At 38.8% G+C, this 23,072-nt stretch overlaps 1 protein-coding gene across 1 annotated transcript in view; it reads left to right on the forward strand.

Annotated features, from left to right (window-relative positions):
• The window catches only part of tmtc1 (transmembrane O-mannosyltransferase targeting cadherins 1), a 607,165-nt gene that overhangs the window by 513,440 nt on the left and 70,653 nt on the right, over positions 1–23,072 (forward strand). Inside the window, exons 12-13 of the mRNA XM_051929219.1 lie at positions 3,237–3,380; positions 19,665–19,773. Of these exons, the coding sequence (XP_051785179.1) occupies positions 3,237–3,380; positions 19,665–19,773 (253 nt within the window). The remainder of the gene's footprint in view (positions 1–3,236; positions 3,381–19,664; positions 19,774–23,072) is intronic.

The following is a 23,072-nucleotide window of genomic DNA, read 5'->3' on the forward strand; positions in this document are numbered from 1 at the left end:
CACAATTCTTGATGCAGTAAGTGTCAGTTATTAGACTGATGCTGCAAAAAATCAGTGCTAAATTCATGCTTTACAATTATGCACTCATTTTAAACTGACCTTTCTTTTCTAAAATACTTGAAAACGTAGTTGTCACATAGCTTCAGTCTCACCTTACACATCACAATTTTTTTTTTTTAATTCCAGTCTGCCTTTCGCACCAGTCACAATATAGTAATTATGTTTTTAGTTTTAAATGTATCATTTGATCCCTTACAGTACTCTATGTTATTAGTTAGACTGGAAAATGACATTGGGCTGACAGGCACTGTTCTTGCGTGGTGTTTTTCTTATTTATTAAATCGATTTCAGTACGTACAGAAATGTGCTGAGTGTATTCCATCATTGTAGTCTGTAATTAAATACTGTGTCCCATATGACTTGGACCTTTACTATTTTCACTTTACATGGTTCCATTAGAAACTATAATCAGACAACATAATTTTTATATTCACTTGTATACAGATGATACCCAAATCTACCTTTCCTTTAGATGTAATGATGTTTTTCTGATGGTGTCCTTAATTAATGGTGTCAATGAGTTGAAAGAGTGGTTGGATAAGAAGTACTATTTTCTGAATATAGAACAAACAGAAATGTTATTTATTTGGGTAGAATGATACACTTTTTAACTCATTAGTTTAACTGAATCAGCACACAACATAGGTGTTATCTTTGAGACCAATATATCTTTAAAATCAAAACCTGTTTTTTCCAGCTTAAATATATTAGAAAGACAGTTTCTGAATATGGAGGATACTGAGAAATATTTCATGCATTTATTTCAACATGACTAATGCAGTTTATGTGGCTTTCAGTTCATTCAAAATGCTGCTGCACAAATCATTAAAAATGAAAAGTACAAACACAATAGCCAAGTCCTGGCACTGGCTTCCAGTGAAGCTTAGAACTGATTTAAAAATCCACCTTTTAACATATAAAGCCTTAAATGGCCAAGGTGCTGCTTACATATCTGAACTTATCATTACCATCCTGATTCGGCAGGAGAACAAATAACTAATTTCTTGAGCAAACTGGGAGATACAAGCAAAAGGCAAAACAAAGAAAATAAAAATAAACCAAAGCAACCAAAACCCAGACAAGAAGAGAAAATAACAGACAGTAAGTTGAAAACCAGACAAGAAGAGAAAAGCAAACACACGAGAAGTCAAAATGAAATTAAGGATTTTACTCACAGATTGGATAAGGCTCAGAGCAAAAGGCCGACCTTTTGTGCCATTTGCTGATAATTACAAGGATTTATATAAAATAGTGGGCGGTCAAGATTTTAGTTACAGGGCCCCATACCTGTGGAATGATCTGCCTGCTACTATAAGTGGTGCCCATTCAGTTTCAGTTCTTAAATCCAAGCTGAAGACTCACAACTTTAATCTAGCATACCCTGACTAGAGCTGCTGATTAGGTATGCATACTGCATCTCTGTTTGTTAGTGTACAGAAATATAAGAAATACATTAATAGATTAAGATTATACAATAACTGAAGATAAGAAACTGACAGTGACGTACTTAAGTCATCCTTGCGAGATGATGAGGACGAAATGCTAAATGTTTTTGTGTTAATGCTGTGTGAGAGATAATTAACATACCAATTTTGCCCTTAAAAATTTCGTTTTTTAAGTTGGCGCTAAGGAGTCATGCAAGAATTTTTTTTTTTCCTGTAGAAAGTTTTTTTTTTTTTTTTCTTCAAGTTTTTAAAAGGTAACTTTTCAGTGTTTAGAGAAGGTACATTTGTTCAGACTTGTAACATTTGTGGTGCACAGCACAAGAGAAATCAGTTCCAGAAACAAGCAAGTCCATAAATAAATAATCAATTTCATAGCAGCAAATAATTAAGAATAACTGCATTTGCCTATTGGGAACAAGTTATGATAAATAACAAGTGGTTAGAGCGGTATATAGCATTCATATAGTAAAACATTATTGCCAGTAGAGAGCAAGGCAATACGTGTGCCACGTGAGAGGTTGGACATCAAACTAAAAGAAGTGGGAGTTCAGGGTGTGCTGGGTAGATGGGTGCAGAATTAGCTAAAATACAGGAAGTAAAGGGTTATGGTGTGAGGAACCTAATCAGAATTGGGTGATGTTAAGGGTGGTGCCCCTTAGTGGTCAGTGCTGGGCCACTGCTATCTTTTAATATATATAAATGACTTGAATAGGAATATAAGTAACAAGCTGGTTAAGTTTGCAGATGATACCAAGATAGGTGGATTGGCAGATAATTTGGAATCTGTTATATCATTACAGAAGAACTTAGATAGCATACAGGCTTGGGCAGATTTGTGGCAGAAAAAATTTAATGTCAGTAAATGTAAAGTATTACACATAGGAAGTAAAAATGCTAGGTTTGAATACACGATGGGAGGTTGGAAAAATCGAGAGTACACCTTGTGAGGGGGATTTAGGGATTTAGTCGACTTGCCACTATCAACTGGCAGACAGTATTCAGAAACCATTAAGAAGGCTAACAGAATGTTATTTTATAGAGTACAAATCCAAGGAGGTTATGCTGAAGTTTTGTAATGCACTGGTGAGGCCTCATCTGGAGTACTGTCTGCAGTTATGGCCTCTGGGCTACAAAAGAGACATAAAAGCACTAGAAAAAGTCCAGAGAAGAGGGACTAGGAGATTAAGAGGTGACATGACTGAAGTATTTAAAATTATGAAAGGAATTAGTACAGTGGATTGAGACTGTTATTTTAAAGTGAGTTCATCAAGAACACTGGGATACATTTGTAAACTTGTTATGGTTTACTATCTCTCAGGATACTTCTGACAAATTTTTTTCTTTGCCTCCATTTTCAACTTCCCATAGTGCACAACTTCAATAATGGGCAGACATCGCTGGGCCATATTTATGTTAATCAATTTCAAACTCCTTTGTGTTTATTACATCTTGCCTGAAGAAGGGGCCTGAGTTGCCTCGAAAGCTTGCATATTGTAATCTTTTTAGTTAGCCAATAAAAGGTCTCACTACATTCACAATGGCTAACAACCTAGTAATAAAGTTTGTAATTGCATTTACCTGTGAAGCTCTTACAGTGCTATAAGACTGCAGTACCTGAAAAACGCAATACCTGAATAAAAATAAACTGAATTAAATGCTTCATGACAATACAGTTAGAGTTGTTAAAGTCATTATATCTGAAGCCTGCATTTTGTCTCTTTGTGTTTCTAGGCTGTACCCCCGGCACGCCAGTGCCCTAAATAACCTAGGGACCCTAACCAAAGATCCAGTGGAGGCAGAGCAATACTACCGTCAAGCTCTTCACATCAACCCGCAGCACAATCGGGCACTGTTCAACCTTGGCAATCTGTTGAAGTAAGTTTAATTGTGATAAACTTTGATAACTTTTGTAAATGTATTTAGAGGGAGTTAGCAGTTACAGTAAGCAAGCAGGCTTTATGGCTTGAATGATCTCTTCTCATTTGTAAAACTCTGATGTTCTTATGTCAGCCCTGCAGGTATACAGCACTAATCAGTATGTCATCAAAGCAGCAACTGCTCTGGTGTTCATTAAAGAAAAACAAAAGAAAAGGAAATGCACGTTATGAGAGATATTAAGAGTGCATGCTGTATTATCAACAGCTTGCAATAGATGTTAAGAAGGGTTATTTAATTATCTTCTATTACATGTGTGATTTATTTTTGCATTATTCAATTAAATTTTAATTAATTACATTCCAATTTGTCTGACCCAAAATGTTGAACAGCATCTGCAGAATGTAAATGAACTGAGGATGAATTTGTTTGCATGCAGTTACCCACTATTAATTAATTCCCATGTGCAATGGCTTCCAAACGATAGCATGCAGTTGCCAGTGTCAGCTCAGCTGCGTTTAAATAGAGGACAGTATTCTTAGAAGAAATATTCTAGCAAAATTCCCAATTCTATTTTAATTTCTTATTACATAATCACAAATAACCAAGAAAAATGCAAACATGCAGGCCCTAGAGCAGCAGAACCATTTTAACTTCTCTACACATCTCTGGCATTGAACGTTTATCCACGGCGTGCAAGGAGCTATATGGCAATGATGCTGGACTGATCTAGCATGACCTTGAAGCAGAGATGCGAATGATCAGGTGGATGTTTCATTGACAGAGCGGCATTTTTCTGTAAGGATTGTAGAGGCAATAATTTGTTCTGTGATGAGAAACACGCTAAAACTGGATGGAGTGAGAAATGGAGAATATTTGCTCAGTAAACTATAATGAAGGCGGAGGAGAACAAACCAGAATGGAGAAAGAAAAATGGACGAATATTTGTTAGATAACCTGAGAAGAACATATCTGTCTTCTCCAAGGATGCCCAAGATCATGAAAGGTAGTAAATATGGGAGGCAACTGAAACTACCAGAGTAAAATTAGAACAGAAGGTGTAACCAACTCATTAGTGTTATGGCCACTGTTTCTGGCAAAACTTAATTTGTAAAATATCACCATCAGAGAACTGCTATGAGGAGTTGTGAAAAAATCATTGTCAGTAAACAGATCAAGGTCAGAGACCACAAAGTATAGCAAATAAGTTTGATAGTGACATTCTAAAAGGTAAATCAAAAATAGAAGTAAAAAAGAAATCTGACAAAAAGCTGGCTGTGGTCTTTGCCAGCCGTTTTAATCCAAAGCTTGTACGTAGAAACAAGTACCACCGTGCTGTCATGTGTCACTACATTGAGGACTTGACTGTTAATGGCTGTCATTTCCATAAACAATTTGATAGCCTTTCAAAAAGACATTCAAAGTGGTGATGACAATAGAAAATATAACCACAAAATAGTGATATAATGAGTCCAACTTCAGCAGGGTAAAATTAAATTACAGTAAGAAAAATTGTTTTAAGAAATGCTAAATTAGATCCAAACAAATTCTTGGCTACCAAAACTTAGTCACAACAAGCAAGGTCATCTAAGCTCTATAAAGCATTATTTCTTGAAAGGATTTCTTTCAAAACAGCTACATAAATTTTCCTTTTCAATTGGTGTTCCTGCATAATGAACTGCTCAGCGTTCATGGGACTCCAAGCCAAATCAGTGGGTTTCATTTAATTAACTCAACAGCCATAAATGCTGGGTAATTTGATTGGCCTTCTGTCCAGGTGTGGCAATGCGGGTCGACTTCATGCTTCCTGTTGCATGCCGGACCCTCTTGAACCCGACATCGTCGATAGTCATTACCAGGATGAGCTTGGCAAATGAGGGCAAACACACACAACACAAGGGAGTGTTGAAAAGTGCTCAGTGCTTTTATTACAAACCAAATCAACAGTGTTCCACATGAAGTACAGGGGTGCTTCCATAAGAAGCAAATAATCCATAGAAAAAAAAAAGTGTCCATGTGGAGTATAAAAGCAATCCAATAAACAATCCTTTAAAATGAGGTTTAAACACAGGCAGGAATCTTCTTCAGAATGTACAGTCCCCGGTGCTTCCCTTTAAAACTGACTCTTCTCTGGCTTATCCTGCTTGGACCCTGCAGCACGGAGAGGCGTCAACCAACACCCTTCAGTTCAGGCCCTTGTCTCCTCCGACTGATCCATGCTGTTCCATGGGGAGCCACCGGACCCTTCTGTGCTCCGCACTCACCGCACCCAGCAAAAGCATGCCATCCTCCTACTGCGACCTATCACTGGACACCCAAACTCCCAATCGCTCCCAAGTTGCTCAACAGGAGTTATCCTTGAGCGCGCCGGCCACACACACTCCTCCCTAGAGCTCCATTCCCATCCGCCTGCTTCTCTCTTACTCCTTTTGCTCCTGCCTGTCTTCATCCTTTCATTAACTTCCCTTCTTTCTCACCCTTGTGCTCCCATTTTATGTGCTGGGGAGTGGTTGTAGGTGCGATCACCTGATTGCTGCCCCTGGCTGATAATGAGTCAATCAGACCGTCCAAAGCAACACACAGTTGGCTGACTGCCTTACAGTGGCACAGTTTTAGTGCTGGTACTAGTTTCATATGCTGGCTGCTTGCATATTCTCTCTCTGTCCATGTGGGTTTCCTCCCAGTGCTCTAGTTTACCCCACAGCCCAAAGACATGCAGGTTAGGTGGATCAGTGATGCTAAATTGGCCCTGTCCAGGAATTATTCGTGCCAGTGTTACTGCAATAGGCTCCAGCTGCTCTAGATAAGTGTATTTGGGGGACGGACCGACGTGGTTTAATCTGGTGAAGAACACTGGGAAATAAGAAGAGTGCTGTCAGATTAGAGACATTCATTTTTATTTGAAAAGCTAAAAAAGGAGACCAATGAGACTAATAAAACTAGCTGGCAGTAATGGTGTTTGCCACACATATTAAGGTCAGCAGGAGATGAGAAGCCTAGAGAACATCAGCCGGTCAGAATCCCACAATGACAGCAACCACTGAAAAATTCTTGGAATGGACCTAAGCAGTATATTAACTTTGCAGAACAAGACAAAGACTTTGACAGCATTAACTAGAAACATCTTGAATAAAAATGAATTGTCATTATCTGTAACATGTACTGTATAAAGTGGTCCAATTTCAAATCCTTCATGACGGAAATCCACTAGAAGTTTTTCACAACCTGAGATTGTGTCAGGGATGTAAGTGCTGTGACTTTTTCTTCATCTTGAGTATTGATTATAAAATGATGAACACGAGTATACTGGCATAAAGTAGTCTGTAACAGAACGTCTGGAAAGATCCTATAGATTGACTGAAGGTCATTTTAAAAGTCCTCCACATATTAGCTTGTTGCAGCGCAGTGAGAGCCGAACCCTGCAGACAACAGTAAAGTTACAGCTACTGCTGGAGATCGTTTTTAATTCAACTGGTAATGTCACTGGCTTGTTAGGTTGGTGGAGAGCCTGTGAATGCAAGGCCTTGGCTGAAATCCACAGGTAGGTGATGAGCCAAAGTTCTTATGTTTATTATAGAGTGGATGTTGAGTGGATGATTTGCAGACACGTTTACAAGAGAAAAGAGGAGCAAAGTCAGACTTAACTTGGATCAATGCAGAGAGAAACATTTAGCCAAAATGGTAATACCAAAATTAGAAACCAGAATAAAACCTTAAAAGTTGTCCTTTTTAAGTGATTTGTTAATTTATTTGTTTACTAGAGACTTCCATTATTATTTTCTAAAGTAAAAAATCTAAGTCATCTATGCCATCATTTTGTTTCTTTCAATAAACAATATGGCAGTACCAATTGAAAATAATTCACAAAAAAATAGAAACACCCAAAAATAGCAATTTGATGATGTCACAAAATAAACAATAATTCTAAACAAAAAATTAACACTGCTGAAAAATGAAACTTTTTGAATTCCCGAATTACTTTAATGCATTCGTTTTTTTTTGGAGGTGCTTTTTTTAATATTTTTTTTGTAAACTAGAACATTACAGTAGCATTCTACTAATCAAGCACTAATTAGCAAAAAAAAAAATTTTTGACAAATATTAAAATGATTATTAACATTAAAGAGCCCATCACAGGCCCCACATGCTAATTGGAAAAGTAATATTAATTAATTCTTGTGATGTTTTAAAAAGATTTTGCACTTGAATGAATTACTAATAATAGCAGACTATAAAAGTAAGCCCAAGCTCTGTTAAATACATGTATTTTTAGGTTATTTTTAATCTATTATTAATTTAAATTTTCGTTATATGAACAGGTTGTATGCAGGAGATGACCACATCTGTCGTAGACACTGTATCCTTACCCAGCTGAGAGGAGATGTCCAGCCTGGCACTTGTTCTGTCCTTCCATGACTTGTTTAGAAGCAGGAAGTGCAGCCTGGAGTGAATCTGTATCAATATAAGGGATACACTTTATTCTGTAATGTGCAGTGGTTTGGTCCCCACGTTACATGGGTGTGGGTTGTGTGGCTCCTCTCAGCACTGAATTAACTTGTATTAGGAAAGACTACTGTATTTAGAAAATCTCCAACACTGAATATGTTTTCCAGAAAATGGCACTGGTAACTTTCCACTAATCTCTAGGTATCTGAATCCATATTCAGGGTTTTCAGTGATGTAGTCCAGTAGCACAGTATCACGCAAAACTACAGACGAGGTGAAAAGCTACCACTTCTGAGCACTGTGCCATGTGGCAGCCTTTTAACAGAAGCTCTCTTTTCTTTTTCTTTTATAAACTTCTTTTTTGTTATTAAATATTAATGTTAAGATTTGGCCCCTGCCTTGCCACTATGTTACTATACTGTATATATATTTTTAATGGATTTTTGAATTGAGTATATGCTGCTGTGATTGCTGACCTGAGCTTCAGGTCGTCTGAATTGCCTTTCGAATGAGCTGTGAACTTGAGAGATGTCTCATGGTGAGCACTGAGGATTTAAAGTCTGCCTTATGTCCATAACATGTGCGAATGTAAGAGACTTTGAGGAATATAAGTGGGATATATTAAGTATTCCTGTTGTAGCTGGTATCACTGTGAGCTCTGCCACCAAAGGAGCTATCTCACATGGAGGAACAGCTTATCTAAGGATAGCAAGGGCAAAGATCTGGAGCGAGGTAAACATCAGGTGGAATTGATTCAAGACTGGGGCACCTCAATTGCTTTTTAAGTTTACAGAACTCCAACTTTTAGGTTGAAAGAACTATATGGTGAGTTATCGCAAGTTCAGGTATTGTGGCATTTTTGTATTGCAAAGAACCAGCTTAAACCTTCAGATACAATTTAATGCTTGACGGGTTACACCTGACATGATCAGACAGGGTGGAAAGGGATGTAAATCATCCATCCATCCATTTTCCAACCCGCTGAATCCGAACACAGGGTCACGGGGGTCTGCTGGAGCCAATCCCAGCCAACACAGGGCACAAGGCAGGAACCAATCCCGGGCAGGGTGCCAACCCACCACAGGACACACACAAACACACCCACACACCAAGCACACACTAGGGCCAATTTAGAATTGCCAGTCCACCTAACTTGCATGTCTTTGGACTGTGGGAGGAAATCGGAGCGCCCGGAGGAAACCCACGCAGACATGGGGAGAACATGCAAACTCCACGCAGGGAGGACCCGGGAAGCGAACCCAGGTCCCCAGGTCTCCCAACTGCGAGGCAGCAGTGCTACCCACTGTGCCACCGTGCCGCCTGGATGTAAATCAGATATATTTAAAAAGCAAGTACATTACAATTAAAGCTTAAATGTGTTATCCAGATGTTGAGGTGTAGTCTGAATTCATTCACATTGCAGACTAGAAGGGGGTGGCCTGGTTTTAAACTCAGCCCCAGAACTAATTCACTCCGCTGTGAACACTCTTTAGAGTCGTTATGAATACTGGTGTTTTCAAGCAGGGAACTAATGGCATGTTCCTATGGTGAATACAGCAAGCTGGTGCTGCTGTATTTGAATGTTGATACCATTAACTGTAAATCTGTGGTACAGCTAGACAGGTCTCACCATCTTACTGCCACCTGTAAGCCTGTTATTGACAGCAGCAGCTCTTCATTATCTAAGCCAGAAATTTATGGCCGTTGATGTTTGTTTATTATAATATTTATATTTTTTTCTTCTTTTGAGCTTCTGTAAAGTTTTAATTTTCTCTTGGGGACAAATAAAGTATATATAATCTGATCTAATCCTCACTCCTTGATTACATGAATAATGTACGTACATATGTAATACATGTGTGCCTCCTGAATAGGTAGGATTTCTTCTGATTAATTTTTAGAAAAAATAACATTTAGATATATCATTGACCTGATGATGGACTCACTGCCAGTTCGTTCATAATTCCAAAGTTGCCATGATAAGCAATCACCCTTTGTGCCTCTGAATTGGATTACGCACATTCTGTATATACGATTGCATTAGATATCATTGACAGAGACCATTCCTGCTGATCCTGTTACCCATTATAGTCCATTACCGCCTTTTCCAGTACTGGTGTAAGCAGCCAGGAAGTGCAAACCTACGCTCATAGATGAATGTACTCACCTAATGGTCTAGTTGTCTTTATTCGGCATGATAAACTAAAATTGATAATTGATACAAGGCAGTATTATTAATGCTGTAAACAGTTTCTTTTGGTATTTCTTTTGCTATGCTGTACTTTTTTCCAAGCTGCAGTCAGTGGATCACTTCCCTGCCCCGTGTGTTGAGATCTGGCCCCTCTTTACTGAAGCGCACACATGTCCCACTGCATACCTGTTCAGTTAGTTTGTTCTGAAGTGCTTTATAAATCATGAGTAATAAACACTTGTCATATTTCTTCGACTGAAACATTGAGCGAAACAGTGGAGGGAATTGAAACTGTAGGTTTTTGCTTAACAACCCAAGGCTTTAACCACTGGGGAACACACAGCCTGCGTTTTAGAGACAGTATAAACTGACCACCTGTCTGGAGCAAAAATTGCGAAGGCTGCTGTGGGTGTTGACCACGCTTTTAATGGGCATGTTCATGGCCTGAGGATGTGTATGCAAGCAGCAGGTGGCTCCCATCAGGTTAAAGCATTTTTCAATATCCTTTGCCTTTATGTGCATGCTGGTCATTTCCATATGTTTTGTAGTTAGATTGTGAATTTCCCCAAGCTCACAAACTGAAGTAGCTTGAGCCTGTTGCCTTGCAGTTTGGAAACTTTTTTATTTTTCTTTTAACTGCTATCTGTCATTGGCATTTGTCGAACAGCTGTGACAAATGAGTCTGCCAAATGTTTCATTACAATGCTGAAGATTCCTTGTCGGCCAATCCCAATTCATTAGAAAGGCACTGTGCTGGCAGAGTTTGCGTTCCAACTTTTAACAAAATAATCGAAATATCTGTGTTAGCCATAGTTTCAGACCCCTACAAATTCAATAGGCATGTTTGAGATTGTTAGCTTAAGTAGAACAGCAAAACATTATTCTTTTAACACAAAATGCCTGAAGGCCTCTTTTAATGAGTGCTTTTGTTTTCTTTCTTGAATTCTCCACGATTGCCATTTTTAGAATCTTATTACGCTCATTATTTTTGCAGATGTTTTCTTTTGTATGTGAGAAGTGCACTTTGGTTGCAATAACTGCAAGTGTAAGCAGTGATATTGTGTCCTCATGAGTGGGACAAGTTGCACACACTACCATAAAATTTACATTTAATATAAATAGGCACCTTTAAATTAAGTGACAACCACATAATTTCAGACTATTATTGTGAGCCTCCGCCAAATACACAATATGATTGCAATTTGTGCATATTTATGGTAAACAAAGGGAAGGATTGGGGTTTTGCAGAACAGCGCAGGAGTTGGCAGATTCAAGTTATGATTGATTCTACTACGAGCAGAAAGGGGGCTCAGAATGGCAATAGAAGTTTGTGCAATCTAAAGCAGCACAAGTCAGACTGCCTGGTGTTGCTGAAAGTAAAAAGTAGTTAACAATTAACCACATTAAGCTGGCAGTTCATCTACAAACATAAAGGAACCACTGGGTCCGCTGTAATAACAATATGTAGCTGCCTTCCTCCTCCAATGCTTGTGTATCTGATTGTTATAGCTAGTGGTCATTCTTTCTGGAAGTTTCTGACAAATTAATTAGATCAGATCTAAAGGTGTCTCCCTTTGCAGAGGATGCTTGGTTGTGATGTCTCTGGGCAAAACACATTCTTTACTGTATAGCATTCCCATGGCCTCTACTTTGGAAAATGCTGAGATGGCTCATCAACATCGCACAGTTCAAGATGGTATTACCTTTATCCCATAAAAATACTCTATCTTTAATTCTCATACTGGGCAGGATTTTTTGAATAAGTGAAGTCAATTTCAGCTTGATAAGCCTAACCGTATCTAACAAATTAGTTCATCTCAGTAAGTTTAAACACACAAAGTTACAATATACCATTGTTGACAAAAAAAATTTCTAGGGCGTATTTTCTCACACAGTGAGCTGCTACTCATGAAACAAGGTATCTGAGAGTGTAGCAACACCTTTGTCGTCTCAGTTTTGTGTTATTATGCACACATTTGGTCAATTTAAATTGTTAGACTAAGTTAGGCTTAATGTACTCAAAATGGTTTTCTATACTATTAATTATATTTTTCTGTGTGTTGTATATATGTGAATTTCCCCTTGGGATTAATAAAGTATCTATCTATCTATCTATCTATCTATCTATCTATCTATCTATCTATCTATCTATCTATCTATCTATCTATCTATCTATTTACAGTATGTAGAATATGAGTAGCATGGCACCACAGTGATTAGCACTGTTTAAATTCCACCTTGGTCTTGTCAGTGTGGACTCAACACATTCTGTGCATGTCTTTGTGGGTTTTTGCTTTGCTTTTCCTACCAAATACTAAAGATGTCTAAATTGGGTGCAGGAGTATGTTCTGCAATGGACAGGGCTTCCATCTAGAGTTGGTTCTTTTTTGTTGTAGGTGCTGGTGTAACAATGAATGGATGTACAAAACACTTACAGTATGTATTTATCTCTGGCCTGTTTGCAGGTCTTTGCATCTGGAATGCGTAAAAACCTCTGTATTTTTGCTCACAGAACAGCTCACAGTTCACGATAAACCATTCTTCCATCAAAAAAACACTTGAAAAGGCATGAAGTTACAACCCTGTGAGAGTATCGTCCTCAGCCCTCAAAACAGCAAACTTAGTCTCAGCTTTGCAAATCAATTATTATAATGTAACACAGATATAAACCAAAATATATATGATTCTGCTGGGTGTTTATGGCTAAACAATCCTCCAGGTAGAAGGATTCTGCAGTGTGCACAATAATCAATTGAATTAACTTCAGTTCAGTTAATTTTTGCTGAATTCAGGCTAAGAGCATGTGCATGATTGATTAACACGAAACAGCTAAACTGTAGAACATTTACATACATAAACACACAAACTACATAACAAACACAAGTAAAATCAAACTGCGTCTTTGCCTGCATCTAGCTTAATTAAATACACAAATGCCAAGAGCAAGGCTGTGGCCACTGTTTGTGTGGCGCTTTTCTATAAATCCATCACAGGTTGTGAACTGGCTAGAATTTGAAGCCAGGACTATGGAGCTGTCAACTTTACTACAGTGTGAACGTTTTGGACATAAAATAACCATCCACACATTATGAACATTAAGTAAATAATACTACTGCCAATAATAATAAAGCCAGCAAAGTTTCAGCTTCACTCCACATGATGCTGACCAGGCCACGTTCATTGAGTTCTGCACCTAGGTAACACCCAGCATGGTCAAGGTGTTGGAGAAACATATGAGAACCAACCACGGACAGCAAACAGAGTTAAGGGTAATTGGCCTCCAAACCGATTTATTAAACATGAATACCAGAATTAAGAGAACACAGTTAAGTAATATAAAGAGAATTGATTTAGAGCAAGGGAACAATTCCGTGCTTGGCAGGAACTAGATGAGGTGTTCCATTTCTGCCATCAAACAAAAAATGACTCGGCTAGTACTCTGATTCAGAGTATATCTGAACCTGACCTGTATAATCCAACACAAATTGTCTAAGGCAACTCAAAAGAATACAAGCCAACAGTGGACAATTGAACAATACAAGAATGTGATATGGTGCAGTTAATATGCTGATGCTAAAGGGACTGGTGGTGACACAACCCAAGCAACATACATAGTTTGAAGAACATCTTTCCCGATATGAATTCAGATGCTTTAACCAGTAAGAGAAGATCCACAATTAGAGAAATCCAAACAGGTGTTAAAGAAACACTCAAAATTACTGACAGTTTGGATGAACAAACCTCCAGTTCTCCTCATATGCATCATCCACCAGTCACAGACAACAGTGTACGAGAACAGCAAGCCAGATAGATAGATAGATAGATAGATAGATAGATAGATAGATAGATAGATAGATAGATAGATAGATAGATACTTTATTAATCCCAATGGGAAATTCACATTCTTCAGCAGCAGCATACTGATACAATAAATAATATTAAATTAAAGAATGATAATAATGCAGGTGAAAAACAGACAATAACTATGTATAATGTTAAATGTTAACATTTACCCCTCCGGGTGGAATTAAAGAGTCGCATAGTTTGGGGGAGAAACGATCTCCTCAATCTGTCAGTGGAGCAGGACAGTGACAGCAGTCTGTCGCTGAAGCTGCTCTTCTGTCTGGAGATGATACTATTAAGTGGATGCAGTGGATTCTCCATAATTGATAGGAGCCTGCTGAGCGCCCTTCGCTCTGCCACAGATGTTAAACTGTCCAGCTCCATGCCAACAATAGAGCTTGCCTTCCTCACCAGTTTGTCCAGACGTGAGGCGTCTTTCCTCTCATATGAGACACTGTCAAAGATGAAGAAGCAAGGGGGATGGAGAGTAAGATTAAAGTGAAACTAATCAAAATAGAACTGACGGCCTTAGTGAACACAATAGAGTCAATGAGCTCATGTATGCAGCTGCTGCCACCTTAGCTAACAAGGTCACACAATCACTGGCTGCCCACAGAACCAGCCTGGAAAAAGAGAATTCAGGAGGCCATTGAATCATAAAAGAAAGATCTAGCAGCCCTAAATGAACTCAAGAAAGACGTTCCAACATGTCAGATATGCTTGAAAATCAACATCATACTGAAGAAGTAAAAAATGAACAACACATTGAAGAACTGGAGCGAAGTATTCAAATTAAACTGAGAGGCTGGCATGGTATATTAAGGGGAACAATCACTACCATCATGTTATCATCAGATGAATGGCCAAAATAACGATCATTCTCAAGAATAAGAAAAAGACTTCTGATGTGGAATTCTTGATGATAAAGTTGTCTGTATGTAATAATAAGAAGACTTTCAATAGGAAAGATAGGGCCATACGCATATAACAGCAGACATATTGTCATATTTTACTGTACAGTTGAAAAAATAGCTAAAATCACAAAGCAAGTGTACAACTGGAAATCCCATGGGGCAGAAAACCTGACAAAGTTATGGCTTAAGTATCTACGTACCCTGTTTGAAAACCTGACCAGGGCCACAAATTACATCATAAAAGATCCAAGAAGTACCCCTCAGTGATTAATATCTGGAACTAAATTCCTTATATCTAAAGGCAGGATTCTAAGGGCCAAAGGTATTATCACCCCAGTACTTGCCTTTTTACCATGTACTACAGCCTGACAAACAGGATATATAGCCAATTACCCAGGAATGGTATCCTGCCAGATGAACAGGAGGGTTGTTGAAGAGTGTCTTAGAGATGTAAAAATCAACTGCAGGTAAGTAAAATAGTTGTATCACTGTTGGGGAAGTATCTAAGAAATATGGGTATAAGTACATTGGCAGCTATCGGGATTATCCAACTATAACTTGATCTGTTGATAAGTTGATGAAACAATAAAAGACAAAAATGTGGCTATAGGACATTGGATGCCACTAAAGAACAGTGAAACATGCCTATCCAGTGAGGGATTTTCCACGGTCAAGGCACTGGATTTGAAGTCAATGACCATAATAAAATCAACCACCTGTTCTGTAAGTTAGTAAGTCCAAGCTAGTAAGAAGCCAAAACATACAACTGAATGACCAGATGGTAATAAGAAGCTGGGAGGCCGACAAAAAGTACAACTTTCTAGATGTAGAGGAGAATGATGGTATTGATAACACCCAGATGAAGGAAATCATTGTGAGGGAGTGCTAAAACTGAGTGCTTTTCTAGCGGGCCTCTGGTTTGGACTCTCATAGGAGTTCATGGGAACTGCAGTTCAGGCAAGATCCTTGTGGACCTCCAGGGGCAGCTGCCGGGAGAGTTGGGAGCTTCTTTGTTTCAGGGCTGTTCTGTCTAATCAAGAAATGCTTTCTGGGTATACTGCTCTAGCATCCAAAGTACTCCCAAGTCCGATAAAAAAACTGCCACTCTGCCTTACTCGAGGGGTCAGAGTTGGGAGGAAGTGGGCAAAGCTTTGCTTGGCAGGCTTGAAAAACAGAACATATTGTGAGTGTAATCATTTTTATTTATATGAGAAATTTGTGCTAATAAAAGGTCTTTTTAATCTGGGACCCGTGTCTGGGATTTGGGCTCTAAGCCACACCTTACCGGCCACAACATATAAAAAATGGGATGCATAGGACTATTGTTGTGCTGTAACACATGCTAATAAATGTGAACTTGCTGTAGTTGAGAATCTTTTTGTAGATTCACCACAGCATAGGCCAAGACATCGATTTTCTGAACACATATATTTAATTAAGAATTGCTGGGAGACAGAGCCATTATCCTGATAGCGTCATGTGTTATGCAGCAATGATCTCTGGACTGGATTCCAGCACATTGTTCATGTCAGACTGCCTAATGATTGCTGGCCATTGCAAGCTTTAGTAGCGTTATAGTGTTTGGACTAAAGAGGCAGCTAAAAAAAAAGCTGAAGTCCCATTAGGAAAACACTATTCATACTCTGTTCAGTCCCCTTATGGGTGATTTGTTCTTATTTGATTTTGCACTATTAAATTAAGAAATCTTTACCTGAGAGCATCTGTTGCTTTTTATTAATTCATGATTCATACATACTGATTTAAATGCAAATAACATATTTATGTACCAAAGAAGTGTAATTGTTACAAGACTCATGCAAACATTCCACAACTACCAAAGAGTAAAATACACGATTTTGGACTGCACCTGTAACAGGGTTTGAACTTGAAACCTTTTGCGGACCACCCTCCTTGCAGAGTGGAAAAAGTAAGTTGTCATGCAGGGAGCAAAAGGAAGACTACTGGTTTCATAATCTGTTTTCTAGAGTGGACTACAAGGAACACTGCTCCCAAAGTCCTCATTCACACTTCCGTCTTTAGATGTTTTTCATCACAGCTGCATCATGCAGGTAACTGGAAGCACGTCAGTCAAATGAATTTTATTTATGGCTTTCATTCACATTATCATGGAGGTGCACAGTGCGCTTTTTAAAAACAATATGCTACATATTTTCCACATGAAGACACACCATCATGCCTGTTAGTGTGCCTTCTCCACTGGAAAACAAATTGTAAGTCACTTCCCATCTGGTGTCATCTTACCAGAACAACCACTACACACATCTTATGGCTCTACACATTCTTTTTTCTTTTTTTCTCACTAGAGATCTTTAGTTAAATACTAAATAACAGGCAGACATATGCGGAATTAATGCAAGAAAACACTTCCAGACAGGAAATTAACCCTTTTCTTCTTGTGTCAGTGGCACACATTATGCAGGAAAAGAAAAGCCATTTGTTTCACAATTTGTTTGGGAGGCACAATACTGACTTTCACTGCAAATTCAGTTTTGTACAAATTGTTTCTTTCATCACCAGTCACTCATCTGTGTGCCCAGCCCCTAGCTAGCATAAAAGCGCTCCTCCCTCCTTCCTTCCTTCCTTTTATTTCTCTTTCTCCTTATTCCTTTCAGCCCTGTCCAGTGTGCCTTTGACCCAAGTAACCTTTGAATCCAGACTTGCTTTCCCTCATGGCGGAGGTGGATTTCAGTCCAATGCTAAAGTCACTGAAACTTGGAATTAATTCTGTCATCAATGACTGCTCATGTTGGCTGTTGGGTCATCGGGCTAGAGGTCCCTTTAGTAGCCCTTGGTGTACCTAGACTACTACTCCCAACGTTACACTCAGTTCCTCCAGCAGATCTCCACATGTTTCTCCATCTTGTAGAGAACAGTGTCCCTTCTAATAAAAGAAAAGATATCTCTGTTGCTGCTGCTGCCTCTTGGCCTCCTGCCATTCATCCTTTATCAGCCCTTTTGATGTATGGTGAGACACCTGCCCTGTACTGTCAGCCTTGTCCTTGCGATCTTCCTACTCTCTGTCACTTGAAGTGAACCTGTTCGCTTTTCTCCCAGGCTAATAAGCATTCTTTTGAGGGTTTATTTCTAGTCACCATGCATACTTCAGGATTTCCACCTCTCAGGGGCCATTGTCTCTGGCATGAGGAGGTTTTTAGTCATTGCCTCTGATGGCCTTTCTATTACAAGGTTCCCTGTGGTACTTTTACTGTCTTTTATCACCCTAATTGCACGAGGCTGGATCTACAGTGCTATATGGAAGGAAGGGAACTCAGATTTGTGGAAGCAAAGACCTCATCCTGCTCAGGATCTTTTGTGAACATTATTCACCAGTGATAACTCAAGCCTGACTTGGCAACCCTTCACTGTATGAAAAATTCTGATGAACAGGAGCCTGTTTGGTTTGTACTGTATATTTCACTGTCTTGTTGGATGATAATTTTAAGCTTGTTACTTTTCTTCTTAATTAGTAGGCATTAAACAACGAGATATAAATACCAAGGATGCCAAGAGATAAGCAGCTAACTCAGAACCATTTTCACCTGTATATATGCTGTTAATCACATGGTTCTTTTACTAAAATATTTAAGAAAAAAGTTAAAAATCTTGGTGAATCCTCCACTTCATAAAACATATTGTTGATTTTCCTGCCAAAGTAAAACATATGTAACCAGGAATTTCGCACAGCAAAACAATAACAGGAACTGAGAGCATGACATCTAATTAAACCGCATGCTCCATTAACCACAAGAATTGGTTTCTAATTAAGAAACTGGTTGAAGTTAAAGCTTGGAGATACTGAAGCCCCCCTAGGAGTAGGATTGCCAACCCCTGTCAGCTCCTAGCAACACTGAGCAGAAAAACAGAAGGTTTAGAAAATCTAAGTCTAAACTGAAAAGTGGGTAGACAAGAGCAGAGCTGAGGCAAATGATTTGTATGGAGATGATTAAATATTTTGGTGTAAAGAAACAGACTGATGTGGTTTGAATGAGTTATAAAAGACTTGTTGCACAGTACACTACCCTGCCCTCACCTCAGACAGGAAGACTACCCTTAGTAATTCTGGTTACAACTTACAAGAAAAGTCTGAAATGTAAGGACCCATAAGAAAAGTGGATCAATGGTGGACAAACTACAGGATTAATTCAATTCAGTAAACTGAGACACAGATCTGGATGAGTTTTCAACCATCGTATCTGGATTCATTAAAAAAAATGTGTGAGCAACTATGTGTCTATGGAAACATTCTCCAATTTTCCCAATAAAATTAATGGATCACCCATGGCATCTGTAGTTTGAAGACATATAGCAAAGTATTTCAGATTGTCAATATGGAGCCATGCAAAAAATCCAGGCAGAGTTGAGGAAAGCTCTTCAAGCTCTTCCAAGCTGCTATGGGTATATGAGTAGAAACTGAATACAGCCTCATTCATGTAAAATGGAAGGGCACACAGACACTTATGGTTTAAACTAAGTCCTGATCTAGTAACAATACATTTTCTCTCCCCGATGAACTTCAACGTTCAATGCCCACTTTAATTGTAATAAAAAGGTTCCTCCCATGTGAGTGTCTGGTGCACTGAATGATTCTTCCTTCTTCTTTTCTGTGGATGGCGTTATTTTGAAATGAGTCGACATCAGCGTCATGGTACTAACAGTAATAAACATGAACATGAGAAAAGATCTCATCTGTAAAGATGGCCAAGACCACACAAATGAAATGGGAGTAGGGATTTAAGGGAACAGGCTAGCCTGGGTATATCCAGAAAACTACTCTTAGCCTTTGTTGTTGTTAGTCAGACATCTCTTATTTGAAGAGAACAAATGCTTTGGACTGGTGTGCATTATAGTAAGTGTGCTCTATATTTCCAGATCAAAGGGAAAGGAGGAAGACACCGAACAACTATTGAGGAGCTCTATACAGCATGGCCCCCATTTTGCAGATGCATACTCTAGTCTAGCGTCACTCCTTGCTGAACAGGTAAGGCAAGCTCTTGTTACACACACTCTTAGTAAGGCTTTGATCTCAAGTTCTTTTTTTTCTTAAAAGGTGTTGGAGACTTGCTGTGATTGGTGTATTACATAATGTTTTCAATCACCCACCCTTAATTTGCCGTGTGATTCAGTGTGAGTCACTTAAAAGCCTTGCAGGGTTTCATGGTAGGCAGTGTGGCACAGTGGTTCAGGATTTGGACTTCAAACCCTCAGTCTACCCTGCCTGCTACTGACATTGTGTGGCAATGAGCAAGTCACTTCACATGCCAGCACTCTGATTGGAAAAAAAAAGAAATATAACCAGTACTATCTCAAATACTGTAAGTCATTTGGGTAAAGGTGTCAGTCAAATAATAAGTAATACATATGGAAGATGTTTTCCTATATTGTGCCTGCAATGTGCATAAAAATGACAATAACGGTGAAAGGCACCATATCTAAAATAATAGTAGCGGCTGAAATGGCAGCAATTTTCTTTATAGACCAATACTATTACCATTGATGGGCTCACACTGTAATTCATTCATGCCTCTTATTTCTGAAGCTATCTACTCACAAGGCAGCATTTGGTACAAGTCAGGCACACAGCCAAAGAGCTGTTAGTTAATGTACAGTAAATCATACATCTGTGAGATGTGAGAGAAAACCAGAAGATCCTATGTGAGCAACCTAACAATCTGCGGATGCACACAGATAAGCTAGGATCTAATCTGGTCTGCTGAAGTGGTGAAGCAGCAGGTCAAAACAGAAAGACTAAGAATAGATTTAAGAGAAGTATTTCAATTAATGAAGAGAACATGTAAATTTATTTTAAAACAAGGTCTTTGGTGAGGATGTAGACTTAAATTGATGTTCAAACTAAGCTTCACACAAATGTTACAAAACATTTCTTTACACATTGAATTTCTGCCCAAAACATTCACGCAAGCAAACATCTGCAAATTCAGTGAATTTATTGGAACAAAGTGGGTCTGACTAAATATGAGAAAATTGTTGAAGAAAGCCCTTGACAGAAGTGACACTTGTATGTGTATGATGTGTTCTCTATGTGTATCTACACGATATGACCTTTATTATTGTTTTATCTTTAACTGATGCCTTTATTCAAGGTAACTAAACAATATAGGGATGTGGTACAATGCTGTAAAATTGTCCACATACATTTATCACAGATGGAAAACAGTCAGATTAAAAGGGACAAACAGATGGTCAGTGGCAGGGACTGAGCTGGCCATCTAGGCCATTAAAGTCCAGTAGTACATTGACTGGTACACAACATTGTCCATATACTTTATTCAGAAAATTGAGTCTCAGGTAGAAAATTGTGTGCACCCATCCTATGTGGCATATCAGCAGCTACTGAACTCCATATTATACAAAATTCCATATAAAAAATATTTTATACCAATCACTGTTTTTGACTGGCTTTGTAGCATGACTAACATATATAGCTAGTAGGTCAAGTAGGTGTGCCATATACTAATATGGCTTTGAGTAAGCATACTTGTAAATTTAAAAATAACAATTCTAATACATATAATTTGCCTGCCTCCTCACTCACTCACTCACGTCTGTCCAAAGCCGAATGCGCAGTCGCCTTCTGCACAGCTGCCCGAAAAACCTTACGAGACCGCCATCGCGGCAGGCGGCGTATTTACAGCCGCGGAAATTCAAAGAGAAAGGCGACTTCAACCGACATCCAACCCCAACATCGCGGCAGGCGGCGGATTTACGGCCGCAAAAATTCAAAGATAAAGGCGACTTCAACCAACATCCAACCCCAACATCGCGGCAGGCGGCGGATTTACGGCCGCAAAAATTCAAAGAGAAAGGCGACTTCGATTAAAGCTCTAGAGGCCTGAAAGGCGATTTCGACTACAGCTCGAGGCCTAATTACGCATTCTGATTCAATTACGCATTAGTTCAATACACCTATATCAGGTTTGTGGTGCTTATAGCTATTACTATTCCATATTGTACTGGAACATTCATTATACTATAGGCCTGGAAAATTCATCAACTAACAGTACAAGCCTGTACAGTAATGAGTAAAGCGGACTACAATCATTACAAAACAACTTCTTCGTTACTTATCATTTGTTCTTCATACACTGCTGACATAAACTCGTGCCCATTTCATCTTATGTTGTCAAAACGGGCTCTTTTTCTAGTCTTTAATAATAAACGGTAATTTACACTATAGAAGAAGAAGGGGTTAATGGAGGTCTACTTTGTATCTGCTCATTTGAAAGCACATTTAATATGAACAGTAACATGGGTTAGTTAGGCATAGCATAGATGATCAGGACACCCTTGAGCTATTCCCAAACCCAAAATGAACAACAAGGACACCAAACTACTAAAAACATTACTAAAGGATAAATATGGAGATAAACACAAAGCAACATTCATAGTATGCCTAACTAATGTGCTTTTAATAGAGGAGATGCAAAGTAGACCTCAAATAACTCCATAGTTTTCTATAGTGTAAATCGTATAGAAGGGAAGGAAATGCCAAATGCCTGAATAAAATGATCACTACAGAAGGTGGCAGAAAAGAAGATGATGGTAACCATGGCTAATATATCTGAGCCATTCTACTGACACGTTGAGGAGCGCCATGAGCCACTGGTTCATTTCACCACAGCGTGTGAAGAGCTGCTACTTGGACTCTTTTTCTTTTTTTTTTCCCATGCATCCAAGAAACTGTATAACTTCACCTTCCATCTGGCCTACCTTCACAGAAGCCAGTTATAAAAGACAAGCTAGCATTAAGATACTAATTCTTTTTAGTATTATGGCATTATAGTAATATTTTGTATATAGTTTGTTTTTTTGCACTGTGTTTTGGGTTGCTCTGTTTGTACTGTTGTACATAATTCTTTTATTTCCTCTTTCACACCTAGAACAATTGAATTTCCATTCAGGAATCAGTAAAGTATCTATCTATCTATCTATCTATCTATTGTAGCAGTAGAGGTTCTGATCCACCTCTTGAACCCTCAGGTACCACTCCAAACACCAGGTGAAAGTCCAAGACTTCTTTATTTTCTTTTAATGCAGTGCACCAAGCACCTTCCACTCCACACTACTCATATAAATACAACAATTCTCTCAATACTCACTCCTCCTCTCCCAGACACTTAGCCACCCTACCTCCCAGGTCAGCTCAATGTCTGGGCTTTCCCAGAGTCCTTTATACCCCCCTGACCCGGAGGTGTTTCTGTTCCATTACCCACAAGTCCTTATTCCTTCCGGGTCAGGGTAAACAGTCCTTATCTTCAA

This window comes from Erpetoichthys calabaricus, chromosome 1 (genome assembly GCF_900747795.2).
Source record: "Erpetoichthys calabaricus chromosome 1, fErpCal1.3, whole genome shotgun sequence".
NCBI lineage: Eukaryota > Metazoa > Chordata > Cladistia > Polypteriformes > Polypteridae > Erpetoichthys > Erpetoichthys calabaricus.